Here is a 27,410-nt window from a genome sequence, read left to right as displayed (position 1 = left end):
GCAATCATGTCTTTCATCAACTCCAGTCGTGCTCCCCAGCCGAGAGATCCTCCAAACAGCTATACAGGAGCCGACTGAATGCTGTTGGAGTAGAATCCTCCAAAGTACTCCTCAAGGAAGCCTTGGTCGCCTGATGCAGGGTATGTTGTTGCTGTCACTGCAAAGACGATATGCCTGGGCTGATCATTTCAGCAGCTCGTCTCTCCATATACTGGGCAGAACAAGGTCAAAGAACACCAAGAACAGCGACACCAAGTCCAGCAACTCCACTCAAGCCCAAGGCGGCCATTCCGGTCATGGCAGGCGCTCCGGCAGAGCTCGTCTCGCTCTCATACACAGCCGTCGCGGCGTATTCCGAAGCAGCGGCAATCTTCTCCATACCGGCGGTGATGGTCACAGGCATATAGCTGATCTCGGTACTAGCGAGCACAGTTGTGCTGGCGACCACGCCGAGGTTGTTGATGGTGGACCTGGCCGTGCAAACAGCTGAGCTGGCACCGTTGATGGGACTTTCGGTGGTATGCGCTCCCACCAGAGCGCATTCCAGAGTCATGAAAGGGATGGTCGCGCTCACATCTCTGATGTATACATTAGCAAAGCAGAGACACCCAACATAGAGATGCATACTCTTGTCCTTTGTGCGTGTTGGTCCAGATGATGGTACTCTCGCCTTCGGTGACTGTGATGGGCGGATCCCACCCACAATCCGAGGTCGACACATTGTTCCCGCAGCCGAGCGCAAAGGCTGTATGATTCGGAGACTGTATATTTCGTCAATTCCGCTTATATACATGCGCCTCAAAGCAGATGGTCGCATCAGGCTTCAGTCTTGGCGTCGCATTGGGTCGCTTACAGCTGAGATGATAGACGCTTCAATCTGGTCCGGGCTGCCCATAGGAAGGAAGAGAGACACAATCGAAGTTCCTGTGGGCGAAGGCGATCCTGTTGCCGATGTGCTAGAAGCCGTAGTGAGTGGTGTCACATCTTGCGCCCAAGCGCCCGCCGCCAGGCTGGCCGCGATAACAGCTGCGCGCATCTTGGTATGCTACAACGCCCGCCGCAATCTGCCTTTGCAGGCCTTCCCAGGACTTGCGATAAGGATGCTGGAGGGTGGAAGATGATGAAAAGGACATCCCCGCCGGCGGCGGCGGCGGTGGTATGGTTGTGCCATGACGACGCACGTGGTTGGCGCAAGGCTTGACGGCGGAGGAGCCAAGGACGAGGAATGCCACGGCGCTGGTGTTATAGTAGCACAAACGCCACGGATTGTGCTAGGATTAGTCCGAGGCGCATCGCTGGGAGGAGCATGACTGGTTGTCGCTGCGGTAGAGTTGCCTTGTGCAGCCTTGGTATCGACTCGGCGGAGTGGCTTCACTCCCTTGGCGTCGGCGCGTCGCTTCTCGTACGCGATGCTCGAGCTGTCCTGGTGCAAGAAGTTCTGATCAACACATCACTTCCACAACACCCCGACTGGACGTCGCACCATGGCCGCAGACTGGACGACTGAAGTGCAGGCCGCCTTTCAGGGTGACCCCGACTTGGCCGCACGAATCGTCGCAGTCGGGACGCAATACCAGGGAGAACTGCCGGCATTGTTCGCCGACATAGCCAGATACGTGCGCGGCGGGACTGCGACTTTGTCTGTACAGCCCGGCAACACCAAGAAGCGGAAGCTGGACGATGCATCACAGCCTACACAGTCGAGCACAAATGGGACGACGGCAGGAGCTGGAATCGCCAACCCGACCACGACCTTCGAATGCAAGAATGTCAGCTTCCAGGTCCCGGCGCGAAAGAAGCTGAAGCTGCAGCTGGTCGCCGAGCAGTCAGATTCGAGGAGACGAGAAGTGCGGCTACTCAATGCGCAGACGAATGACATCGAATACACCATCCCCAATGGGCAGATCGACCAGATCTTCTGCTTGCCTGTGCCGGAGAAACAGCAACGGCAGTCCAGCTTCGTCATAATACCCCAGGCAGGGGCAGTGGCTGCGGATGGGACATCATGCGAGCAGATTGTGTTCACGATGAACGAGACGAAGCCAGACGATGCAGCATCTGCAAGCCGCGCGAAGACGGAGCAGGATAACTACATCACTGTCACAGAACCGGAGCTCAACGATCTGCTACACGCGTACGGGAAGCAGGTCGTCCGCCCCGACGAGAACGAATTCGCGAGCAGCATTCCGCAGTCGCATCGTAAAGGCGAGAAGGCATATCATGTAAAGGCGCATAGGGGCACGAAAGAGGGTAAGTCCGATCAGCAGCCACAGTGATCAACAACCTCGAGGACTCGACTAACCTCCACCAGGCTACCTCTTCTTCCTCCCCAACGGCATACTCTTCGGTTTCAAAAAGCCCCTCTCCTTCTTCCCTTTCTCCTCAGTCGAATCCATAAGCTACACCTCCGTCCTCCAACGAACGTTCAACCTCGTCATTACCGCAACCGAAGGCGGGAGTACCGAAGGAAAAGACGTTGAATTCAGCATGATCGATCAGGCAGATTTTGCAGGAATCGATGAATACGTCAAGCGACATGGTCTGAACGACGCATCTATGGCGGCAGAACGCCGCGCAAAAGCTTACAATGTGAACAAGGAGAAGAAGGATGCAAACGGTGATGGAGGAGAACAAGCGCCAGCAGGCGGAGTAGGAGAGGATGGTTTGACAGAGCTGCAGCGAGCGGAACAGCAATTGCAGGATCAGGAAGACGAGGAGGAAGAGGACTATGTGGAGTCTGGCGGGGAGAGTGATGGGGAGGGAGAGAGCAGTGAGGAGGACGGTGAGGGGTATGCCGAGGGAGAAGGGGAGTACGATGAGGAGGAAGAAGTCGAAGAGTAGATGGACCGCAGTGTGTTTGCACTGATGCACGACTGGCGCCACTTGCAGATGTACATGATGAATGACCAACGAAGAGAACTCCTCCCGAGCTGCAGATGCTCGTGGATAACAAGCCAATGGTGGCACGATTGAAACGGATACGACGAGCTGGAACGACAAACATGCGGAGACGGCCCAAATGTCGACCGCTTCTGATCGGCCTTCATGTCTCGATTCCTGAGTCCTCGTTTTGGCCTTCCAATCCCAGATCGAAGAGTAGACTACGCTTTGGAGTCATAGAACCGAGCAGACAGGATATCAGAGGTAGCTACGGCTACTAATGGTCCGGAGGGCAAGCGGTGTGCAGTATGTGCATGAGAGACTGACTTGAGCTGGCTGACGATCAAATTGACTAGTGCTCTAGTCCTCACTCTTCTCCGTACGCGCCGCAAACGACACTGTGCATGAACTTGAATATCCGCCAAGAATAGCACATACGTGTTATCACGGTTTCTATGCTACCCGACCATTCTGCCGTCCGCTCTCCGATCTTTACCATGCCTTCCAATCGCACGTGCTGCTTGGCGTGAAAGACTTTGCAAGATTGATGGGCATTGAAGATAGGCTGAATCTAAGAGAAATGGCATTGTACAGCAGTGCCTGCTCTCCGAACAGCCATCGCGGCACGGTCTCGTTGAAGTATTACACCGACCAAGCCCACCCACGATTTGCCCACCTGCGAAGTCACGACGCTCCCCCTCGTATGCACAGATATAAATCTCGAGCATCATGCAACCAGCCCGCGCGTCTCATCGGATTGCCTAAAGGGCGCCGGCAATGTGCCGGATAGAAGCACATTCTAAGAAGTATGTGCCAAGGATTCCGACTTCGGGCACGACACTGCACATCACCAATGAGGACAGACATTAAAATAGAGAGAGGAAGAAGACGTAAGTTAGCATGTTTGTTCGCACATCTACTCAAAATGCATGAAGGCTACTCTACGACCATCAACGCCACTACAGGTGCCGATATCACTGATGCTTGCACTGCAGACACAATGCCGTCAGCCCTTCATCACTGGATCCGAGAACGAGACACCTAAAGCCCACAAAAGCAAAGAAAAACTTACGCAGTAGATCTTGTCGGCGTTATTGACTCCGTACGAATTCAGATACCGACAATCATTGGCTGGGGGTCCGAACTTGTTGGTGGGATCGTTGGCGGCATTTTTCGCGCACTGTGGGAACGCGTGCAATTAGTAAATGGTCTTCCAAGAAAGCCAATGGAGACATCTCACCTGGAAGTAATTGGGAAACGCTCCGTTGAAGCTCTGAGAACAAGTATATGCGCCTGAAGGCATGTAGGTGCAATCCGCTGCAGTCACCGTTGCGGCGAATGCGCATACGGCTGCGATCAGGAATGTCTTCATTCTTGGCTGGAGAGTGAATGAAGTTGGATCTGGGGCTGCGCCTTCGTTTTGTCGGTGTAAGTTCTTGTCTAGAGGAGAGAGGGCATTGAACGACACATATACACATGGCACAGCTGAGACCTGGACTGAACAAAAAAGCACAGATGCGGCAACTAACGATCGGCGCCATGCCGTACTGACTAGATTGTCGAAGCCAAAAAGCAACGCTCCATAATTAAGTCGAGACCGTTTGAAACTACAGCTTTCAATAGATCCGGCGCCGTATTGGATATCGAGCCGGAGATTGGCCGTCAGAAGGACACCTCGGACTACTGAGATCGAGCAGATAAGGCACCATTAACGAGAAGAAATGCATCTAATCACGACAGATGTTTCCGGTTGCATCCAATCACTGTCATAACCATCAGTATTCAAGATTCGAATCAAAGCTTCTGGTGGACATACCCCATACGATCGCCCGTTTGGTCGCGATTCTTTACTTCTGTATGCATCAACTACCAACGAATAGCGTTCTCCAGGAACGCCATAAAACCAGCATGCTTCGTACCGCGACTCAGTGGCATAGTCTGTGGTCACAGAATGAGAGAGGGCCGAATAAGGGCGTATTATGTTCTTGATCGATGAGTATGTTGTGACTTCGACCTCTTCTTTTCAGCCCCTCATGAACGCAATGACTTTGTTACCAGAAGCAAATTACGGCAAAGATGCAGCAGAAACCAATTGTCAGAAAGGGCACTCTACACTACTGTAGTCAAGCAAGCCAAGGCAGATTGCTTCAACGTCGAGTCCGAATCTTCCTTCCAAGCACCAATTGAAGCGAACTCAAAACAGCTAAGCAGATCTGAGGAGTTCATCACGCACGCGGAACACCTCCGGGCCGCAACCACGCGCACTAAGATCCACCGCGGGCTTCTTTCGTGACTCCAGCAAGCTCCTGAAGCGCTCTTACTGCCTTGAGACTGGCACCAGACATTTCTTCCGTGACAAGAATGTCAGATGTCAACAGCTCCTTCACCATGCTCGCCATATCAACAAGCATTGTGGCCAGATTCTTCTTGAACTTGCCCGATCTCTCGCGACCCTGCTCGCCTGCAGAAATATCATCTTCTCCCTCGTTGGCTCGGATCCCGTTTTGATCCTGAGTATCCTCTTGATCGCTAATAGAAGTCTTCTTTGTACCTTGAGCTTCAATTGCAACTCTACGGTCGCTCTCCTCTTGAACCCTCTCGCAGATTCGTATGAATTCGTCGATGCGAGGCATGTCGGAATTCGCTTCGTTCAGCACCAGAAAATCGAGATCAAGGTGCTTTTCGTAGTCTGCAATGATTGCCTGAGCCTCATGCGACATCTTCTCCAACGGCGTGCCCTTCCACTTGAGTCCCTCCGGAATGCCCATGATTCTGAGATCGAGGTAGCGGTACTGCTTTTCGCGATGGCCATACCAGACGCGTTTGCCTGGGAAGGGGTCAGTTGCCGTAGACGCAAAGCAAGTGTTCGTATTAAATACTAACCTCTCTTCATGTGCGAGTTGGGCCCAGTATAGTGCGGTTCGGGCAGCTCAAAGCCAAGCGTCTCAACGTAGTGGCTGAGGACGCCAGCTGCGGGCTCGTCGCGGTCGTTGAACAGGAGGCCGTGGTCGGGCTCGATCGAGAAGCACTTTTCGAGTGGGATCGCAAGTTTGCGATATCCGGGAGGCTTGGTCGACAGGTCTCTGACGCTGAGTATCACCAGACCTTTCGTGCCCTCAAGTATCATGACTTTGAGGCTGATATTGATATTGCCATTTTCGCCATAACCCACGTTCGAGTCGAAGCTGACTAGGGCAGGGCCCCAGCCGAAAACGGTGGTCGCCGGCACCCTGGAAACTCCAGACATGTCGTCGCCAAGGGAGGAGTCCAAAGCGGGCGCAGGAGGGTGGCGGCGGCGGTGGTGCAGGTGATGTAAATCAAGAAGTTTGGGGGTGACGCGTTCGTCGAGTTCAACAACATGAATACGCGCTGCGCGGCTGCTCTGTTCACTGGCTGCCTGACCAAATGTTCAGGCCACCAAGCCGTCACGTCACCGTGGACGTTCGAGTAATAGCGCTCTCTCTCGCACCTTCTTGCAGCTTTCTAGAGCTAGAGCTTGCTGGAACGGCTACTGGTCGCGCGCTGAAGGTCAGTGCGACCTTCACTTGATCACGTGGCGCAAAAGTGTGCATTCATATTGCAAACTCTGTTTGACTCTTCCATCGAATCAGGGGTCAGACCAAGATTGCAATCCTGTCTTGGCCTGGCGGTTATCCGAACGAAACAGGAGCCACACACCATTTCACACAGATGGCGCAGCGTGGCGAGTCACACGACTGCGTCACACAGATGATCTGAGTCCCCTGTTCGATCCTCTCTCTTTTTGCCGTTCTTCTTGCTTCTTTTTCGAAATTTCGAAGGTCCTTGGTTCGAGTCGTGAATTTTGCAGTCGTTCGCGCAGCTTTGAGGTTTGGCGACCTTTTTGTCTCTTTTTTTTTTGCCTGCTTGGCGTTGGAGGCTGGAGCCCCGCGTCAGACCTTGAGACAGATCACGTAGCGACTCCCAAATCGAATCACCAGCTTCTCCTCGACTTTCAGACACCATCATGTCTTTCCATCACAAGTCGCGAGTTTATTGTCGCTTTCACAACTCGTCGTGTAGGCGTGATCAAGACTGCAACAGTCTTTTGTGCGGCTGGAAGCGCTTGTGCTCCGCAGCGTTCCTCTGAATGCCTCATGAGACACATTTCGCAAGAGCGCATGCTCACAGTGCCGTTGAATAGCAAATGAGCTAAAGGGCAGGCGCTGGGCGACTTGATAGTAGGATAGGCTTGTTCTTAGCACATGTCCAAGAGATGATTCTTGTCATACTGTTCTCCTGTCAACTTGAGAAAACTCATGCCGGTGGACATAACTCAGGCCTTGATATCTCCCGACCCGTCAGCCTCTTCCCGCTACGTTCTGTATGGGCTTTCCTTCCTACTACTCACAACGCTGCTCGCGATTGCCCATTTCGCTTCCGGCCTCGTTCCCGCCTTCCGAAGACCATGCTGCCTCTGAAGCTATCGCTGGCAGGCCAGCACTCGAATATCCGCAGAGAGACTCGCGTCGATGGCAGACGGCAGCTAGAGCAAATGCACTTTGAAGACAGGTCCCTGGAGTGATGAAGTGAAGTGTAGCACTATTAGTTCTAGCCTCGCCGATATTTCCGCTTGCCAAGGTCTCCGAAGCAAGGATCAACAACCTACGATCCCAATCCCAGCATGAAACGACAACAACAGATGCAGCATCATGACCATCACAATTCATCTCCGAACCAACGTGCTTACAAAAGGATGCAAGGCTGACCGCTCATCTCAAGCAGAAGCGCAGCACTTTCGCTGACCCTTCGCCGTACGGCCTAAAAGTGGCGTGAGAACTCCAAGCTCTACTAGTGGACTTCGATCTGGGAATTGAGAAAGCAGCGTCAACTTCTATGCATGTGGTATTGTGCAGACAACGAACAGATCCGGTCCTGATCTGATCAGCAGCCGACACCATATCGCGCAAAAGAAAAACGCAACAGAGCGCGGACGCCTCCACTCTACATCCTCATCTAAGCAGCTGCGCTGTCACGAAGAATCCATGCGCCACTTCTTTCGACATAGCCCAATTTGAAAGCCAACGGAGATGCTTCTGGTCAGTCTGATGATGACCGTCTCGGTATAGAAGTCCTGTACGCATAGTTATAGCATGCAACGAAGTGCGAGCGCTCGTGGTGTTGTTTGGCTCTCCGAATTCGATCACCATTCTGAGCCATCCTTCCGAGAGTTCTGCCTGAGCCAGTTCAGTTCTCGAGTCAGAAGACCATATAAATGCTGCGGCGAGGCTCCATGTCACTCGTGTTCAATGCTGCATCCGATAAGTGCGAGAGCTCGGAGTCTGGGCTTTTCTCTCTGAATCCAGCTTCTATCCTGCACCGCCATCTAGAGAGATCGCCCCCGACCTAGCCCCGCTCTCAGGCCAGAAACAACACCAATGTCCCACGGGAGCCCAACATCGTCATGCCAGAAGATGCATGGTCGAACAGTCAGGTATCTTTACTGGCGGCGCCCTCTGCTCTGCACTTCAATCATCCCGTCTGGATCATCGTCTGAAGCATCGTCTGAATCGTGATCGCTCCGCGATGGTAAGCGAGACCGAATCGGCTGCCCCGTCGGACCACCCACCATCTCTACATCCCCATCCGCATCCCTCGCAAGCGCAACCGGAACTTTCGTGTCCGTTGTCAAGACTTTCAGCGCCGTCCATCTCGGATCGTCAGCTTTCGCGTTCCTCATGTCAATTGCAGCATCGTGTTTTAGGTCTCCACTCTTCGTCGTCGCAGCTTTCTTGATCTCCAAAAGGGTTGGCCGGTCATCGAGGTCCCGACTCAGACATCTCTCGATCAAGTCGATGAGTTCGTTACTGTAGGTGGTCTGTGTGACGGCGGACCACCCAGGATCATCGTCTTCAGGGACCTCCCAGACTGCCTCGATGAGTGTCCGAGCTATCATGCCTATGCCGCGGACGTTCGATGAAGAACCTGGTATGAAGGTGCCAGCGTTCGCGGGTCCTTGCCTCTGAAGGACATGTCAGCATTGTTGCGGACAGCAATGATTCACTTTTGCCATAGATACGAAGATGAAACTTACGTACCGGTGCCGCTGACCTTCCATTACCAAACGCCCGCCAGGGCCTTGAGTCTCCGCCGGGATGTTTGATGGGATGTATGATAGCCAAACCAAAATCTGCAAGTATTGCACGAGGGAACCCTGTGAATATCCCCGTCCTATTGTCATCGAGCAGCACGTTGGCAGCCTTCATATCTCCATGTACGATTTGAGTCCAATTATGCAAACCCGGAGGGACGTCGGCCACCTCACCGCGCTCCATCAGCAGTCCAGAGTCTGCCAAGGACTCAAGGACAGACCAGACGAATGCTTCAGGGGGCATTTGCCGCCCCGAGAGATTCACATATTGATTACGTACCTTCTCAAGATCACCATGTTGGCAAAGGTTCATGTAGATAATGGATGTCTTGCCGTCTCCAACGGGGCGCCAATTTCGAATCTGGATGACGGACTTGACCGAATCTTTGAGAGCGCGCAGTCTGTACATTGCCGCGACCTCTACAGGCATATGGCGATCCGCTGGACGCCAGATATCGTAGAGGGTATGCCCGTTCGGTGTCAGGTTCTGGGCCACCTTCCTCGCAACGCGCTAGTCGTACGTCAGCAAAGCCCGTACTAAATCGAGCTGCACCACTGCTTACATCAACTACGTTGTTATTGTGATCAGTTCTGATCCACGCTTCGACCTGGCCGAAAGCGCCTTTTCCCACCATGTTCTGCACTCTAGACCATGGCAGGACAGGCAGACTCTGCAAAAGAGCTGCTTCGTCGTCCTTCGAAGAGTAACGCTCTTCAAGCACGCTTTGCTTATATCTGACTTGAATCTCCAGATCCGCCAGTCTTCGTGCTACTGATCTGTGTAAAGTCTCCATGTGTCCCTCCAGGTCCACAGTCAATGTATCTCCCCGAGCTGCCCGCAAAACAATAAGGTCACTGAGAGCATTCTCCGCATATCGATACGCCGCTGCGCATTCTTCCCACTGGAGGAGATGATGCTGGTACGCGACTCGATTGGCAACATCGGGAGTTGCATCGCTTTTGGCTTCCTCGCGAGCGAGGGCAACAGCATCGGCGCTAGACCAAGCTGTCAGGCCGTTAATCAGCTCTGTCAGGTTCTTCGTCACAGATCTTGCTTCCGCAATCTCCTCGCGCAAGTAAGGCACATATCTTCCGGCCAGAGTTCCCGTAGCCTTAGATTGTCGCTTCTCGACACCTTCGATGGCACGTCGAAATGTCGGCATCTGTTCGTTCAGCCTAATGAAGGCTCCGAGCCTGCGTTGCAGGTAATTTGGAATTCGTCGACCTTCATCATCAGCTGGGTCAGGACTATCCGCTTCTAACATGTCAATATATCGGCTTGGTCGACACGCTGGAAGTTTTCCTAGTCGGATATCCAGCGCCTCGATCCCTTCACGAGCCAAGTCCTCGTTAACGTCCGCACTTGCTTGGAGGAAGTCCCTCGTGCGCAAAGACCCAGCGCTGTCGCCGGGAATGCGTCGTATCAAAGCCCTGATCGGCAGACGAAGGGCCCGGCGGGCCACAAGAAGGTCCCATGCCCTCCGAAACCACGGTGACAATGCGGCAAGGTCGTCAGTGTCAGGTTCTGGTGGCAGGCCGGCGAGCGGTGCAATCTTTGCTAGTAGCGATAGTCGCTGCTGAGCTTCGTCAGCGAAAACATGCCGCTCGGCGGGACTGACGCGACGCCGCCAGATGTGTTGCGCATTTCGCCGGACGGCTGTCAATTTATCAGCAGGTGCGTATTTTCACCTTGGCTTTACACGTACTATTTCGACCAACATCGGTAATCGGCTGTCCGTTGCCTGTTTTCTCTGATTCCCACGCCTCGACGTGCAACTCAACCCATGCGTGTTCCTCTGCCATGCTTGATTCGGTCAGCAAGTCAATGATGTGGATCACACAGTAAGTCAGACTCTTCAGCTCGCCCACTTCTTTCAAAGTAGCTCTTCTTTCAGCGAAGGTCATACAAAGAGCTCTCGGAGCGAAACGTGTTTGGCCGGGTTTGGGTTGTGCGCTTTGTCTTGGGTTTTATGCTTTGATCTGCGATGTTGGCGAGAGCAACTCCTGAGTCCGTAGCTTTCGCTCACAGATCTGTCACACTTCAGATGATGAAGACGACTAAGTTCTGGGCATGGGTTCTCTCAAGTTGCTTCTGTCAAGCAGACAATTTTCACTCTCAGTCAAACTGTTGCAGGCTGGTTCTTCATTTTGATCAGCGACAGCACAGTCTCGGACCCGGAACGTGAAATGCGTTAGATTTCGCAACAAGCGAGTTGGTGTAGTGATGCACTGCCGATTCCACAGGAGAGCTTCGACCCCTAGAAACTCGCCCACAATCCCTCACGGTACAATCGTGATGATCTCCTGACTTGTCGCGACAGTATCTGCCTTCTGTGCCACTTCATCCTTCAGAGCCTGCATTCTAACCTTCCACCTCTCTTGGCACTCGGCAGCTTCTTCGAGGTCATCACCATGCTCATGGCACACGCAAGGACCGATCGCCTGTGCAGGAACTGTATCTTCCCAAGTATGCGCTCGATCATGAGTGTGACGTTGGCGCGCCTGGCAAGTTGGGCAGTGCTTTGCTTGCATGAAGCGCATGCTTTGTAGATAGCACTGGGCAAGGAAGCTGGACGGCATTCGACACAGTTTGGGGAAGCGGCGCTCCACAGCCCGTGCTGACTGGGCCTGATAATATCGCGAGAGTAATTGTAGCAATTTTGAGTTTTGTGGCATGTTGTCAACGAGGTATGTGATATCGTCTGGGTCTGGCAGCCAGCGGGATTCGTAAAGCATGGCGTTGCGCGCCATCCTCAGCTGGATGAGATCAAAGACCTTGATACGAAGGCCTCGTGTGTCGTACTGCGAACGTGTTAGATAGGATTCGTTCGGAATACACACTCGCATACCTTTTCTGAGAACACATATAGCTCAAACAAATCTATCCAGGGCCAAGTCATAGCATCATATGGATCGTACGGATCGATGTGGCATCTCGCAGATAAGGGCGCCTTCGCTACTTGCTCGTCGTAGTCGGAGTCCAGCAGCATGTCACTACCCGAAGCAGTAGTGGCATCTGCGCTAGCTTCTTGGTGTGAAGTTGTGCGGCGTCCCGTTGCGGGCTCCAGCGCTGTACTGTTGCTCTGCTGGCCGGACGTGCAAGGGGCGGTGTTATCGGGCTCGACGCGCTCCTCGTCGTAGAAGATTTCCTGATAGAACAGCCAAGCGACGAATATTCGAAAGATCATTGGCGACACATCGTCAACTTGCAGCGTTTTCGACCGGCTCTCGGTCCATTGCTTGCGGAAGGCGCTCTCAAAGTACTTGGAATGGCTGCGGATGAGACCTCTGGGCACGACGAACTCTTCAGAGAGTGCGTTCTCATCTTTACCGACGACGCCGGCTTGTGAGACGACTATTGTCACCATGGTCGGGTTGTATAGCTCTCTGCTCTCGTTAGATATGATGCCTTACATTAGTCGTTAAAAATTACCTACGCCGCTGAGAAGCGTTTCCGCGATCGTCTTGTCGGTGAGTTGTCCCGAGCCTTACGTTTGCCGAGGACTGTGCTTGAGGACATGACGGCAACGTGGTCTGTCCTATGCTGGCGATTGTGGTTGATGTAGAGGAGAAGTTGAAGCGCGTGACTTCCCAAGAGGGCACCTGTTCATGGATCCGATGAGCTGACTTCACCTGGTGAGCCGAGAGTTCCGAAATGCCCACAAGCGACAGGAAGAAAGGTCAAATACAAATCTTCCGATGGTTTCGATGTTGCGGTACCCAATGAAGTGCAGTGGTTATCGGATTATTGCTACACCAGTCTTCGGGACAATTCACGAGGCTCGAAGATGGCACCTGTGGCGCCACAGAGCTGACATCGATGCGCTGAGCGGAGAGCAATACCCTGTTGTCGAAGAAGCTAGAGCAATATACAATACTTCTGCGATGCCGACACCGAACAGCACCGATGTGGTGAGATGAAGTGGCATTGTTGCTGACCATCCCGCGACTGCCATTTGGTGGCCGAGAACACCCCACCTCCGTCATCGCTTCAACTTTTCTGAGCCACAACCTCCCATTGAAGCTCACACACTCAACCTACTTCTCCCTCGTCCTCTCTCCTCTGGCCCTCCTTCCGGGCATAGCTTCAGCAATGCCTCAGCTCAACTGCCTCGCCACCTTCGATCCGCCGTGCACGTCGCGTACCTGGCTCTCAACACCACACCCCCACCTCCCCATCATCGCAACCGCATGCTCAGATAAGACCGTCCGTATTTACAGCCTCCAAACCTTCAAACAACTCAGCGTCATCTCAGGCGGCCATAAACGAAGTATTCGATCTTGTGCGTGGAAGCCCGACTCCGTCGGCGAAAGCGTGCTCGCCACAGGCTCCTTCGACGCGAGCGCGGGAATATGGAAACGATGGGAAGAAGGTGCAGGAGCAGGGACAGTCGGCGGAGTGAGCAAGTCAAATGCGGATGATGATGGAGATGAGCCAATGGACTTCACAGGAGGACTGGCAGGTGGGAGTGCGGAGAAAGAGGAAGACGATGAGGAGTGGAGGTTAGAAGTCATTCTCGACGGACATGATTCAGAGATCAAGAGTTTGGCGTTCTGTCCTACGGCGCCATTGCTGGCAACTTGCAGTCGAGACAAGAGTGTGTGGGTGTGGGAGGAGCTGGACGACGATAATTTTGAGACTATGGCAGTGCTGCAGGATCATGAGGGAGATGTGAAGTGCGTAGCTTGGCATCCAGAGGAGCAACTGCTCGCCTCCGGGAGTTACGATGATCGAATACGGTTGTGGAGAGAAGATGTAGACGACTGGGCATGTTGCACGCTGTTGGATGGGCACGCAGGAACAGTATGGTGGCTGGAGTTCGAAGGAAAAGACAGGGTTGGCAACATTGGAGGTGGAGAAGCGGATACAGAAGAGCGAAAGGCATTGGTTGAGGAACGAAAGAAGGCTGGGCCGCGACTCATGAGCTGTTCTGATGACAAGACGATACGTGTCTGGAGAAGGAAGCCGAAGGAGAAGCCAGCAGAGCCGCCGACTGGGCAAGGCAGGATGCCCAGCATCTGGAAGAACAACAATTTTGAGGAAGAGTGGGTGGAGGAAGCCAGATTACCACAACTGCACGACAGACCAATCTACGCTGCAAGCTGGAGCAAGAAAACTGGAAGAGTAGTCAGTGCTGGCAGCGACGGCATCGTTGTAGTATACGAAGAAAGATGGAGGAAAGAGAAGCCGGTCGATATCGAGATGGTGAACACAGAACCCGATCATGCAAATGGAGTCGCCGATCATCCCGCCAGCTTGACTGAATGGATTTTGGTGGCCCAGGCTGAAAACGCACACGATGTCTTCGAGGTGAACCATGTCACTTGGGCACCTCGATGCGATAAAGGCAAATGCACGGAAGATGAAGAGGTCATCATCAGCACTGGCGACGATGGAGATGTCAAAGTATGGACTCTAGACGGCTGAGTCTCGCCCACGCGAACGCAATATGATGCTCTTTCAGAGAGCTTCACTATCTTGCACTCGGAATGCGCCGAATCGTCAGTCGAACCCGCGCAACGAAGGCCATGAACATGGCAGTCGGACACATTATTTGCCAGACTTTAGTCCCCTCCTAGATACAGACGGTCGTCTTGAAGCTGCTTCATCAAAGGCTCCGCTCGATCTCAGAGCCTCAAGCTCGCCAGTAACCGCTTCACGAGGACGAGATCGATTTTTTTGTACCACAAGCAGTCAATACTGGCTGGGCCGCAACTCAACATCAAAACGAGCTGTTTGGACATGCGGCCAAATATCGTTGGCACGGGCTCTACCTTGTCAAGGAGCCCTACGCAACGGCCAGTTCTCCAAGACCCAGAGCTTAGTGATAAGGCATTGCGCTGCGATCGCCCACGATTCGACTTCAGATATGTGCCTCGTTCCGGATTCTGGTGAGCTTATACTCCAAGACAATGTTATCCGAACGATCGATTCCACCTCGAACAAGGCCTCGCTGCATGAATATATCTATGCGCCGATTACTATTAGTGAGCCGTTGGGAATGACTCAAGAAGAAAGAGAGGAGTTTGGGCGTGAGCCGCTGCAAGAGCTGGAGGCTCTGATGTTGTCAACGCTGCTGTTCTAGTGCCTGACGCACATACTCGCCCTTTTCTTCTTGAGTCATTCCCAATGGCTCACTAACAGTAGTCGGCGAATAGAAGTACCTCGTCCAAGACCTCAAGCGCGATCTGTGCATCGTCCGAGGAAAGATAGATCTTAAAATAAGAACGCTATGCCTACCTCCAATGTTTGGGGCCGATCATCAAGGAAATTATGCAGCGAGGTTGCGAGTGACGCTCGGAGGCCGATGCGCAGCTGTACACTGATTCGCACCGCGTGATGCTTTGGCCATGCTGCAGCTGCACACGTGCAGATACACACGCACCGACGTCCACTATCTGAGTGCCGATACTTCTTCACGGAACATCAAAGCACGTGGAAGTCATCGTGCACAAGTGGGTCCGGCATATCAGCCGAGCCATGCGTATGCCACATCGACGCGCTCCAGACATGTGGCTGCACGCATAGCAGTTGAGAAAAACAGTGCAATCTCGAAACAAAGGATGATCAATATCTGAGCAAATCTTGTGTATTCGGTGAAGAGGATCTGTTACCATGAACACCAGCCGCTATGCTCAACAAACGAAAGAGCGCAATGCAGTGCGAGCTACACAAGAGAACATCCCGCCACCACAGCGACCTTTCACTCGTAGATATAGCAGAACGGCCCACCAGTAGTGCTCATCATATCGCCCACACGAATCCCATCCAGTATGGGAGACACATAGATCCAACTATCCGGCGTCACAAGTTCCGTCGGTTGCCCTACAAATCCACGTCAGCATCAATGTCACAGTTGGAAAGGGTACGCATAACCCACAGCCTCTAGAAACCCTCTCAGCAGCATACTGCTCAGGCGGCGGCAGGGCGTACATCCGATCATTATAGTCCAAACTTTGCCACATGCGCCAAAGACGATCCAATCCGCAATGATGGGTCCAGAACCAAGGATCACAAGGCGAGCCGGGGATATCGCTTTGTGCACCACCGACAATCTCATGCGGCGTGCTATGGAGGCCTCCAGGGAAATTTTCGAAGCGGAGACAGAAGTTGCCGATGTCTACCATCAACACGTCAGCCCTCATTCGCGACTACCGCTCTCACTCGCTGTGCGGCACTCTTTGTGGTGCATGGACTCACCAGTATACAGTGTTATCGACTCATAGACGTTCTCAACAGTCAAGTTGCCAATGTGCTCGTAGTTGAACTCTCGTTCCAGACATCGAGGGTTGAAGCCCAGGCCATTGGCTTGGGGATTCGGTCGACAGCCATGCCCACCTTGAATAGGGCCAAGATGACACTGAAAGTCGGCGAAAGGACCATCGACGCAGTGACAGCCATCGGGTTGAAGGAAGCCGTTGGTTCCGAAGGAAGTATCGGAGCCATCGAACAGAGGAGTTTGCTCGAGTGGTTGGTAACCGTATTTTTCGTAGGCCATGTATGGGAGACCTGGGTGACGTGTGAAGATCGTGGTCAGTGTCAAGTTCGCTGCCTCCCTGTGCCGCTTCCTCTCAGTGATGGTATGCCTCACCTCCTTGATAACCACATTCATTACGAAGCGCTTGCTCGTATAACCATATAAACCAACTGTGGAAAGCCAATGTCCACGGCGAAAAATGGACCTTCTCGTGGTTGGCGATATGTGCCACTGTGAAATCGTCCCTTCGGTTTTGTGCTCCCGGGGCATAAAAGTCGTGTGATTTTGAAGGTAGGTTATTCAAGCACCTCGTGGCACGAATGTAATCTTGTCGCTCAGCGGGCGACATGTTTCCCCTGCCGAGAGAAGAAAAGGTCAGCCAAGACACTCCCGACGACGCCGCGTGCCTTGCATTGATGTTCACGCACCATTCTTTCCGTCGAATGACATTGTTCTCGTTGCATCGCGCGTTGAATGTCTGTCGAACCTCTGCTTCGTACCCTTGCTTCAGTTCTTCGAGTTGAAAAGCCTCTCCTCCTTGTTGTCTCTTGTGATGTTTGAAGTGAGAGTATTCCGACTTAGCGATCGAAGCAGGAAGTACAGCCAGAACAGCCCATATTAGCGAAAGCATTATGACCTAAAGAGCGGATAGAATGAATGACTGAGAAAGGAAAGCGAAGAGTTGAAGTCGGCTCAGGTACCAACAACTGCAAAAGGGAGAGGGCAGGGCTTGGTCATGACGACCTGCGGCGAATGAGGGCTTGTAATTGTAATAATGTTTGCTCCCTTGCGAGCGGGCATCGTCCGTGAGTAGGAGAATTCGGCTGCAGATGGCACTGGAGAGGAGGCAGGCAGACCCTGGTGGAGTTCTCATCTCGCTCGACACGGATGTGCCTGCCAAGTTTGAGAAGACGCGGACGCTTCCTCGAAAGGTTGTCATGCAGGAACGAGAGGAACCATTCGCGCTGCAGAGTTGCAGCAGAGTAAATCTGGTCTGTTCTCAGCCTGTGGTGTGACGGGCTTTGAGTGCCACGCGTGGAGAATGAGCTTGGTATGCGCTTTGACGCTTCGTCCAGAAGGCGTAGACGGAGATGCGCGTCGTCATCAATACTCGGAGAGCCTTCTCTTCTTTGTTGCCTTGCATTGTGCAAGAGCCTCTGGATTGGCATATTCGCCATGTCGCTAGTGATCATCAATTCTATGTGGTCGTCAGAATGGATTCAGCGCCGCTTCACAGCCAGTGTCACTGCATATGGACTCAGTCTTTCACTCTAAGAAATGCCGGGAAGAACGGCGTTGCCAAATGTTCCTATAAATATTGAGTTCGGTGATGATACTCTCCCCAGAATTGCGACCAGGAACTGGTTGGCCGTAGCCAAAATTACGTTCGCAAGCATGCTCTTCTGTCGGGACGGTATCCTCATGCGGCTCTATCCGCGATTCGACATTGCATATTGAGTTCGTCAGGTACGAGGAGTGCGACGTCAAACGCTGCTCGCGTGCTCGACCTGCTGTCTGTGTTGTCTCATTCTTGCACTTCAGTAGTATAGTCGGCGGCGGGCCTCACAAGTCAGACTAGAGGAGTGCAAGGACTGCAAGAGCCTCTGGCAATGCCCACAGTGATGGAAGACGAGCGGGGGACACTTGGCATGGTATTGTTGGTGATATCGTGGGGAGGTCTGAGGATACGAGAAATGGAAGGTTAACGACTTCGCGTGATCTGTGCTTTCCTCATCACGTGGAAGTTCTAGATCTCCTCATCCTCCCCCTTCTTCACACCACGAAAGAGCTTGGACTTCGACCACATTGGCCTGCGCTACGACATCACAAGCAGATCGGACGTACAGCATGCCATCCAGCAACAAGGACGTGGCGAAGTTCAAACGACAGCAACGCAGCGGTCGAATCTGCCACAACGGGCGCACCCGGTATCAGTCCAACTGATACTCCGCACGAATATGAGTCCACTGCACGACTGGCAGCACATGCAAGAGCGAGGGTGAAAGGATGGCGCACATCGCTGCACGCGCCTCGAAAGTGCGACGTTCCAGTGTCCCCATGTGGATCTCTTGTGAGGAGCACTTCGATCGCTGCCAATACAGACCACACGAAGCCAATGTGCCAGTCGCAGACGGAGATCTCCGAGTCTCAAGGTTGCAGGTCACGATGGAGCGCGCATCTGTCCTCACAGCTGTAAGTTGGGAAAGGATGGAACATGAAGCCTATGCTGCGCGCCAGAGAGACATTTCTTTCGTTGAACGGAGACACGTCCATCCGTTCGCGCACACCGCGTTAGCACGACGTGACGAGCGTCAACGCGAAACAGGTTGATCGTGGCAAACACCTCCCGCAGCCTCCGACATCACCTCGATCATGTGAAACAATGCTGGAATCCTTCCAGTGATGCTGTCAATGGCGCTTGACTGCTATCCAAGGCAAGCCACCTAGTTCACGCTGGCCGAAAACCTCGTGCATGACCCAAGGCCCTTTCGCGTTCTGTCGACGCCCGAGAAATGGATAGAGATCTCTTGAAGGATCCCAACTGATTCACATCTGATATCTTTCAGGTTCTACGAGGCGACCCGCGAATGCATCGCATATCGATGCACCCGCGTAAGCGTCTACCAGATGATGTTCCCTCTCACGGGGAAACGGTCAGCAACGTTTGAGCCTTGCAGAACCAATCAGGAATTCGCCCAGCAGACCGTTTGCATCTTGAATCCACCAGATTGCGCATAGCGACAATCATTCGGCACATCAAGCGAGGCGCGGAGCCTGAGCCGCTGGGGAACATAACTGTTCCTAAGTATCCCTGGTACCCACGTGTCGATGCAGCTTAGCACTTGTCGATCGGCGTAACGCTAGTGGACAACGCTTATGCCACGTTCCAGATGTGCAGAATTAGATTCAATCCTGCGCGCGATATGTCTCACGATCAGTCTGTCGAGGGTCTGTATGTTGCTCATCATCAACATTCATCAAGCCGTTGACTACTTTGAGGAAATAGAATCAGCGAAATCAACAACGTCCCGCCGAATCTGAATCAAGTGAAGACAAGTAACAGGAGATGTCCAGTATAGCCGCAATCTCAACCGCAGAACAAGCTGATATCTCGAACGAGCTCTCAGGCTGGACTCCACTTCTTGGCGCGCATTGTCCTTCACAGCTGCTTGTTCGCAGGACAGTCGTGATACAAAGATGTGTACAGATCAGTAGTGATCATCGCCATCACGTTCCCAGTACCAAACTCGAAAGCGAGGCTGGCATACAGATCTTTACCCCACATGGAAATGAATGCGCCACCATCATCCGAAAGGCCCTGAGTGAACCACCGGTTATATCCGTGTAAGCTGCAGCTGCAGTGCTGCAGCGCGAACGCATTGGCAGACCATGCGGCATTGTGTGAAGGATGCGCAAACGTCAGAATTCAGATGTGCCAGATCTTTCCGCAGGCAAACGGCACGTTGGTGAGAATTCGACTGCTGGAAGATTGGTACAGTATCATCAACTGTCTCATTGCCTAATCTTGTCGACAGAAGCAACCCGATGACATGCATGCGTTCGATGCTCTCGCACTCTTTGAGGGGAGTCGACAGATGTATAAGATGAACCGCTCTCGACACTCGTTCCATCTTCATCCTCAGCAGCAATCCGAACAGTGCCCGGTTTCTCATATCTTATTTCGTATCTCCTGTGTCTTTATCGCATCAAAATGAACTCCATCAACAAGCTATCTCTCTTGGCTGTGGCCGCCAACGCAGCACCTCAGTTCGGCCCCAACTTTCCATTCGGAAATGGCAACCCATTTGGCCCGAACTTCCCATTCGGGAACAACAACCCATTTGGCCCAGGCTTCCCTTTCGGCAACAACAACCCAGGCGCTACGACGACGACTCCTGCTGCTACCCCAAGACCAACTTGCGCGGGCACACCTTTTGTCATCCCAGGACAGGTCATTCAAGGCTTCACGTTCCCACCATTCGTGACCATTCCAGCCTTCACTATCCCAGACCGTACACTGACGCTGCCTGGTGTCTGTGCGCCTACTCCAGGTCTTCCAGGTGTGACCACTACGACCAGCATCACCTTGCCCACGACCACCACCACTAGCATCACCCTTCCGACAACCACCACCACCAGTGGCGGCCTGCCTCTGCCCACGGATACTCTTGTGGCAATTGGCGAGAATGGCGAAATCTTTTCTTTCAATATCCAGAAAGACAAGGCCGTCGCTGGAGACGTCATCTCGTCGGTGATCTTGGAACCAGGCACCGTTCTTCCAGATACCGACCTTCCAGTAGATCTCCCAGACACCGAACTTCCAGACACCGACCTCCCAATTGATCTCCCAATCAAGGCTAAGCGCCAGGTGAACATTGGTGTCGCCGCGGTCCAGGAGTGTGCCAACCTCTGTGCCGGCAACGACGCCTGCGATGGCTTCCAAACCTTCGTCAACGATCAAGATGAACAACAGTGTGACCTCAAGAACAACCTCGGAGCGGTTTCGGACTTGATTGGCTCCGTCATTGGCTTCAAGGGAAACCAGATCATTCCTGGTGATGACATGACCACAACCACAACCACTACAACCGGTATGTTCTTAAGACCTGATCTGTTCATTGCTCGCCGCTAATATCAATCAGCTACTACGACTGGTACTACCACCACCACCACAACTACTACAACAACCACCAGCGGCGGTAGTAAGTTCTCAATGCTGAGAAGCCTCTCGATACATTCTAACAATTTAAATAGTCACTCTGCCTACCGATATTGTTGATGATGAGCTTCCTATCGATGATGAACTCCCTATCGATGATGAGCTTCCTATCGATGATGAGCTCCCAATTGATGATGAGCTCCCTACCGATGAGCTTCCTGTCGACGAGCTCCCTGTCGATGAACTTCCTACCGATGAGCTTCCTACCGACGAGCTTCCCGTTGATGAGCTCCCGACTGATGAGCTTCCGACCGACGAGCTTCCCGTCGATGAGCTTCCAGTCGACGAGCTTCCAGTGGATGAGCTCCCCACCGACAACTTGCCCACCGACAACTTGCCCACCGACAACTTGCCCACCGACAACTTGCCCACTGACAACTTGCCAACCGACAACCTGCCTCTCGATAACCTGCCAAGTAAGTTCAATCGTTGATCCAACACTGTGTGCTAAGTCGTTGCTAATTGAACATGCAGTCCTCGGTGGCATCTAAGAGCCGAAGGTAGAGGAAACACACCTCTCGAAAGGAAGGATCACAGATATAATGAACAAGTGCGACGAGTCATCTTACAGACATCGCTCGCAACGATGATAAGGGAAACTACCAATGTGTAATTAGATCATAGGGGTTGGATATAGTAATTGTCGTCATATGTTTGCTTGTCAAACATTTCTACTTCGCATTGATCAGTCTTCCCCAGCGCTGTGGTTCTCTCGTTCTTAAGCCGACTCATGAAACGTGGCGTTGTGATTTGTTCAAGCAAGGATAGTAGGAGTGGGCGCATAAGCCCTCTGCACTTCTTACATGGTGCATTGCCTAGCCGGTCTGAGTTACGGGACATCAGTACGTTCTGCTAGCTTGGCTCGATGGAGGTCTTTGTACTGTTGCGAACGACGATGAAATCTCCACACTTGTTCATGGCTCAGCGATTCCGAGAGTCTACTTGCGGACGTCGCCTACGGCTTGACAATCTCGATGTATTCTTCTTGCGCTGGGAACGGGCTCAAGCTAGATCAAATCTCGAAGGCACTCCGATCCGGCTCTGCGACATAAGAGACGACGGCAGTCCATGCGTTGCTTTCCTGTCGTGCGAAATGTCTGAAAGCCGAGGTACAGTATTCTATCAGTATCAAAGCCAAGTCGTGCAGAAGTGCCTCATTTGCAGGCGAACAACATTATTCGCGATATCGGACGCGGTCGCAGCACCGCCAGAAAGCAGGCAAGTACTCCATGTGCCGCAATTCCACAGCAGCACTGAAAAGAAAGATGAAACTCTCACTTACTGTGCCGTCTTCAGCGAAGACCTGCAGCAACACGGCACAGCATCTCTTCCCACTCGCCTTCCCTCATCGCCTCGCCTCGCTTGAGCACACAGTGGACCCCATCCCATCAAGCCCAGGCAAAAAATAGCCCATCTCTACAAGACCAGCAATCCCAGTCTTAACACTCCCCATCGAGTCCAATTCATCCAAAAACAGCCAGATCATCAACTCACCCCGCGCAACACATCTCGTTTGGACGAAGAAGAAGTTGGTGAACGAGCGATGGAGTTAAACATAATCGACGGTGCCTTCGGAGTCATGTCCCGAGAAGGAGGCTCGGGAGGGTTGGCGTCGCTCTGCAGCTGCGATCATGTCGGTAGTTTGTCTGACTCGCGTGGCCGCGACAGCTTTATGGGGCCATTTGAGAACTTGGCACCATGCGTGCCCTTCCATCACCAGACGCACAGGACGGGCAGACGGGAAGCTGCAGTGGAGCCTGACATACATAGGCGAGTGTGGCAAGTGGCGCGATTTCGCGCATGGAAGTGGGAAGGAAGTCGATACTCGTAGGCTTTCGCTATTCTCGTGTTCGTCTGCGATGCCAAAAGGCGCGAATTGGACGACATATACCTCTCAACCGACCTTCAAGGTGTCTTTGTTGTCTCGGTACATCGCAATGTCTCGGTATGTGAAGTATGCAAGTCGATGAAAGTGCATTGGGTAGTTCATGCTAAGAATTTTGCCAAAATCCGCGGACCGCCCCACGTACTCCACAAGCCTGCACGCCCTGACCAGGATCCGGCTCGAGCACTCCAAGGTGTAACAACGGCTCTTCCACGAGGCTGATGTCGGTTGGCAGAAGCACTCCTTCTGGAATCCTCGCCGATCCACAGAACTGGATCCTCCCGTCCAGACGATCTCTTGTTATAGGACTATTGCTCGTGCGTTGACCATGCACGAACAAGGCATGATGCCCGCTTTGGGAGCTGTGAAGCGTTGCCAGTGGAGGTCGTTCGCAAGAATCTCGCCCGGAAAGGAGAGCATGTAAGTGGAGTAGCGAGGCCATATGTGACATGCGACCTGCATTTGCAGTGGAATCTGTACCTGCAGAGAGAGTGCGCGAGATCTTTGGTTCCGTTTCCACTCTATCTCTTTACTTCTCCTCACTCTTCCTTATTGCGCCTGGGGTAATTCACAGGAGGAGGAACCATGGTCGGTTGATAGACTGAAGACTCCAGCTGTCTACTGCAAGAGCATTAGGATCCGGACTTGCGCTGCACACGGGCGAATCTCACGACAGAGACGACGCGAGAGGGAAGGGTCCCCAGTGCGATCCTTCAACATCGTCAATATGCCGACACTGGAAAGCCGAGCGACCTTGGGAGTCAACATCACCTTCTTCGTTCTATCATGGATAGCGGTCAGCCTTCGCGTCTTCGTCCGAGCCGGCATGCTTCGCAACTTCGGCAGCGATGACTGGACGATGCTGGCGACACTGGTATTCTTTACCGCATATCTCATAGTCCAACTCGGCGGTGTGGTATATGGAACAGGACAACACCTTTCGGACATCGAGCCTCACGATGCCGAGACCGCGCTGATGTACTGGTACCTGTGCGAAATCTTCTACGTATGCTCGACGACTGTTCTCAAAATTTCGATCGGGCTATTCCTGCTGCGGGTCGCGACGAATAGGATACACATCTGGATCATCAGGATAGTGATGCTACTGGGTCTTGTCTTTGGCGTGGCCTTCACATTCGTCATCATCTTCCAATGCTGGCCCATCAGCGACTGGTGGAGTTTGGATCCATCGCAGAAGCACTGCATCAAACCTGAAGTTGTCGTTGGCCTGACGTATGGCGTCTCCGGTCTCAATGTCATCGCGGACTGGACTTTAGGAATCTTGCCTGCGTTCATCGTCAAGGATTTGCAAATGTCCAAGAGGCAGAAGCGACTGGTAGCGGTGATCCTGTCTTTTGCTGCCATTGGATCCTCGGCTACTATTGTGCGACTGCCATATGTTGGCTCCCTCATCGAGAGCTTCGACGGCTGGAATGGGGATTTTCTGTGTAAGTGTTGACAATCAATCACGATGTGCGCCTGCTGATCTTTCCAGTCAATACCGTAGGAGTCGCAATATGGACGACGGTGGAGATCGGTGTTGGCATCACGGCAGGATGCATGGCCACCCTCCGGCCTCTATTCCGCATGGCCCTCGAAAAGATGGGTGTTGCAAGCAGCAGCGGAGGAAAGCGGTCAGGCGCAACGCCCGGCCCCTCTCGAGGTCGCGCAACTCCTCTCGACGACTTTGTGATGGTATCTCCCAAGCATGGAAGGACCATTACTACCATCACCGGGAATGATCGGGAGCGTCATGAGTCCGAGAGAAGCTCCGGGAGCAGTAGTCGAGAGCGCCTTTCTCGCCCACTTCCCGACAAGATTACGAAGAACTTCGTCGTGGAGTATGATGAAGACGAAGCTGATCATGAACACCAGCACGGCTTTACGCCGTTGCCTAGACGCAATTAGCGGTAATTTGTATATTATGAGACCAGATACTCCAGAAAAGTTCCAGTTCACTCAACGCGTGGCCGGTGGACAGTGCAAGGTGACGGTGCTCCGCAGCACGTGGAGAGTGCGTTTTCTTGCTCTTGCGTTCCAGCTTGGACACCGATTGTTGATGATGAAGACTGTGGGCAAGGCAAGGGAAGTCGAGGACACATCCAGCTTCCATTATCAAAACAATGCGTTGCCAAGCCTTGCTTCACGTCGAGTCGCGTCAGTTTCGCGTTGCTCGCTCTTCTCCTACAATCACGATACATCACAAGAACAATTGGCAAGAAACAACAATGGCATCACCACCGAGGCATCGGCCATGTAACATCGAATGTCGCATCTGATTCTGCATAATACTCGGCAGCGGTGAGCCGAAGTCGCGACGCGCCCAACACGGCACGCTGAAACGCTTCTCGGGCGCTTGGAGAAGGCGCTGCAAGAGCAAGCAATCCTCGCCAACCAACGTCTCGCAGTCGACATCACTTCAGGAAAGGCCCGCATCGTGCATTCAAGAGCGTGTCTTGACAGCCAACAAACACGTTCGCCCTACGGCAAGGTCATGCTGAACCACATTTTGTTGCTCGAAACGCCCTGTACTACCCGCAAACCACTCGCCCAACTTTCACATTGGGCTTCCCGTCTGCGAGCCCAGACTATTTCGCCTGAAGCAGAATGTCGAGATGCGTTTCAGATCCACAGAGCGCACTACATCGCGCGGTATTCCATTCTCTGTTCGAAACAGTCACGACTCTGACCCGCGTCTATTCATGGCAGATCCTAGTCGCGCGACAATAGCATCTTTGGACGTGACGTGACGTGACGATGGTCCGGGCGTCTCCCCATCTTCTCAAGTGAAGGCGGAGGCCCATTGTACTTCACTCTTCTGGTATTGTCAGGCACTTTCTATTGTCCATTCTATTCTTCCACGAGAAGGACTCGGTGGCCTTCGACAGGCGCTGGCCTTTTCCTTTTCTTCCACCTTCTCATTAACCTCATCTTCAACACACCCGCAACCTTCATTACTGCGTCTTCGCTGGTCGATCGCCTATCACTCTCCTCGAACACCACTTCCCTGCGAATCAGCTAATACACCTAATATCAAGAACGGCACATGTTTCTGCGCCTCTACCCAACTGAGAAGTATGTGGGCGATGCGACTCATGATCGAGCACGGCAGCTGACTGTACCAGGCTCGTCTACGTTCCCTTCGAAGCAGACCGCATCGAAGCACTCTTCGCGAAGCTCAAAGCGACGAAAGCCAAGGGCGAGCACAAGACTGACAAGATGACGCTCTCTCCGAAGACGCTCTCGGGAGCTGGCTACATTATCCTCAACGGCATCCGGGTGATGAACATCATCGGGTTTCTCGCTGTCGTCACCGCAAGCGTGGTGATGCTGGTCAAAACCAATACCGACACACATCTCTTCTTCTTCGACGCACTTAGTCACGTCATCACGCTCATTTCAAGCCGTATGTTGCTTAGCCTGTTGCTAAAAAGCTCGTACTGACGACAGGCAGTGTTTCTCATCACGTCCGAGCTTCCCGTCTTCAAAGGCTACTTCGCGCGCAACTGGCCACTTCTTAGCCCCGCTCGTGGCTTCGTCACTCTCGCCATCGCCATGATAGTCATCGGCATCCAGGTCATGGGCAATCTCAACAAGAGCGCAGGGAGCCAGGAAGAGCTTGGTATGCCATTCTGGCGCATCGTGATCGGGTCTGGCATCCTCATCTTCATTTTGGGCTGGATCAATCTCTTGGCTGTGAGTTGGCTCGACATTCGATTCTTACGGCATGTGCTGACCCAGTTGCAGAGCTTCATCTTCCGCGACCGAAAGCAGGGCATTACTGCTCGCATGGTTCGCGCACATGGCGCAGTGGCAGTCCACAAGACTCCAATGTCTGTCTCCACCGAGAGCTGCGGCTCACGCACTCCGCCAGCGCCGGTACTCGCACAGTCGTACATCCCGAACCCCGTCACTCCGTCACCTACCAAGACAACAGCCAACCCGTTCCGCTTCCTGCACTCAGATCGTCGCGAGTCTGGTCTTCCATCGTACCACACCGCCTCCGCTGGATCGCCATCTGTCTACAAAGCCAACGATGGATCAATCTCGCCAACCAGCAAGTACTCTCGTGCCACAGTCTGCACCAAGAAGAAGGTCTTCGGCATGTTCGGCAGACAGAGTCGCCAGAGTCTCGCTCCCCCACTCCCGGTCAACGTCCAGCAGCCGGAGATGGAGATCTCACGACCTCAAGGCGTCAACCCACAATTCGCTCATCTTGTGCAGAGGCCAGACAGTGCCATGCACCCATCGAGAGGCACGAATGAGAGCGAGGCTTTCAGGTGGCGTGTGTGACGATGACAACCTCGTCGGCGGCATTTCGTATTCTCTTTGTGTCAT

At 53.1% G+C, this 27,410-nt stretch overlaps 10 protein-coding genes across 10 annotated transcripts; 5 read left to right on the top strand and 5 right to left on the bottom strand.

Annotated features, from left to right (window-relative positions):
* Nucleotides 1-226: 226 nt before the first annotated feature.
* RHO25_007220 (uncharacterized protein) lies at nucleotides 227-1,036 on the bottom strand (the record flags this gene model as incomplete). Its single annotated transcript, XM_023597988.2, has 3 exons — nucleotides 227-578; nucleotides 628-761; nucleotides 854-1,036. The coding sequence occupies 3 exons, from the start codon at nucleotides 1,034-1,036 to the stop codon at nucleotides 227-229; spliced, it is 669 nt and encodes a 222-aa protein (XP_023451738.1).
* Nucleotides 1,037-1,484: 448 nt separating this feature from the next.
* Nucleotides 1,485-2,841, top strand: RHO25_007219 (uncharacterized protein; the record flags this gene model as incomplete). Its single annotated transcript, XM_023597987.2, has 2 exons — nucleotides 1,485-2,250; nucleotides 2,312-2,841. The coding sequence occupies 2 exons, from the start codon at nucleotides 1,485-1,487 to the stop codon at nucleotides 2,839-2,841; spliced, it is 1,296 nt and encodes a 431-aa protein (XP_023451737.1).
* Nucleotides 2,842-5,144: 2,303 nt separating this feature from the next.
* Nucleotides 5,145-6,127, bottom strand: RHO25_007218 (uncharacterized protein; the record flags this gene model as incomplete). Its single annotated transcript, XM_023597986.2, has 2 exons — nucleotides 5,145-5,707; nucleotides 5,764-6,127. 2 exons carry the CDS (start codon nucleotides 6,125-6,127, stop codon nucleotides 5,145-5,147), a joined length of 927 nt encoding a protein of 308 aa, XP_023451740.1.
* Nucleotides 6,128-8,338: 2,211 nt separating this feature from the next.
* On the bottom strand, nucleotides 8,339-10,792 carry RHO25_007217 (uncharacterized protein; the record flags this gene model as incomplete). The annotated part of the gene is made up of 4 exons (XM_023597985.1): nucleotides 8,339-8,860; nucleotides 8,937-9,500; nucleotides 9,553-10,646; nucleotides 10,696-10,792. 4 exons carry the CDS (start codon nucleotides 10,790-10,792, stop codon nucleotides 8,339-8,341), a joined length of 2,277 nt encoding a protein of 758 aa, XP_023451739.1.
* Nucleotides 10,793-11,269: 477 nt separating this feature from the next.
* RHO25_007216 (uncharacterized protein) lies at nucleotides 11,270-12,357 on the bottom strand (the record flags this gene model as incomplete). Its single annotated transcript, XM_023597984.2, has 2 exons — nucleotides 11,270-11,791; nucleotides 11,839-12,357. The coding sequence occupies 2 exons, from the start codon at nucleotides 12,355-12,357 to the stop codon at nucleotides 11,270-11,272; spliced, it is 1,041 nt and encodes a 346-aa protein (XP_023452001.2).
* Nucleotides 12,358-13,082: 725 nt separating this feature from the next.
* RHO25_007215 (uncharacterized protein) lies at nucleotides 13,083-14,417 on the top strand (the record flags this gene model as incomplete). Its single annotated transcript, XM_023597983.2, has 1 exon — nucleotides 13,083-14,417. The coding sequence occupies one exon, from the start codon at nucleotides 13,083-13,085 to the stop codon at nucleotides 14,415-14,417; it is 1,335 nt and encodes a 444-aa protein (XP_023451741.1).
* Nucleotides 14,418-15,693: 1,276 nt separating this feature from the next.
* On the bottom strand, nucleotides 15,694-17,098 carry RHO25_007214 (uncharacterized protein; the record flags this gene model as incomplete). Its single annotated transcript, XM_023597982.1, has 5 exons — nucleotides 15,694-15,815; nucleotides 15,871-16,110; nucleotides 16,191-16,499; nucleotides 16,582-16,823; nucleotides 16,896-17,098. The coding sequence occupies 5 exons, from the start codon at nucleotides 17,096-17,098 to the stop codon at nucleotides 15,694-15,696; spliced, it is 1,116 nt and encodes a 371-aa protein (XP_023452765.1).
* Nucleotides 17,099-20,179: 3,081 nt separating this feature from the next.
* RHO25_007213 (uncharacterized protein) lies at nucleotides 20,180-21,678 on the top strand (the record flags this gene model as incomplete). Its single annotated transcript, XM_065602913.1, has 4 exons — nucleotides 20,180-21,059; nucleotides 21,111-21,170; nucleotides 21,223-21,603; nucleotides 21,662-21,678. The coding sequence occupies 4 exons, from the start codon at nucleotides 20,180-20,182 to the stop codon at nucleotides 21,676-21,678; spliced, it is 1,338 nt and encodes a 445-aa protein (XP_065458985.1).
* Nucleotides 21,679-23,799: 2,121 nt separating this feature from the next.
* Nucleotides 23,800-24,980, top strand: RHO25_007212 (uncharacterized protein; the record flags this gene model as incomplete). Its single annotated transcript, XM_023597979.2, has 2 exons — nucleotides 23,800-24,520; nucleotides 24,568-24,980. 2 exons carry the CDS (start codon nucleotides 23,800-23,802, stop codon nucleotides 24,978-24,980), a joined length of 1,134 nt encoding a protein of 377 aa, XP_023453058.1.
* Nucleotides 24,981-26,118: 1,138 nt separating this feature from the next.
* RHO25_007211 (uncharacterized protein) lies at nucleotides 26,119-27,365 on the top strand (the record flags this gene model as incomplete). Its single annotated transcript, XM_065602912.1, has 4 exons — nucleotides 26,119-26,147; nucleotides 26,198-26,478; nucleotides 26,527-26,768; nucleotides 26,820-27,365. 4 exons carry the CDS (start codon nucleotides 26,119-26,121, stop codon nucleotides 27,363-27,365), a joined length of 1,098 nt encoding a protein of 365 aa, XP_065458984.1.
* Between the last annotated feature and the right edge of the window lie 45 nt (nucleotides 27,366-27,410).

Source organism: Cercospora beticola, chromosome 4 (genome assembly GCF_033473495.1).
Source record: "Cercospora beticola chromosome 4, complete sequence".
Taxonomy (NCBI): Eukaryota; Fungi; Ascomycota; class Dothideomycetes; order Mycosphaerellales; family Mycosphaerellaceae; genus Cercospora; species Cercospora beticola.
The sequence above is the reverse complement of the archived record's forward strand: the minus strand, read 5'-3'. Positions and strand labels throughout refer to the sequence as shown.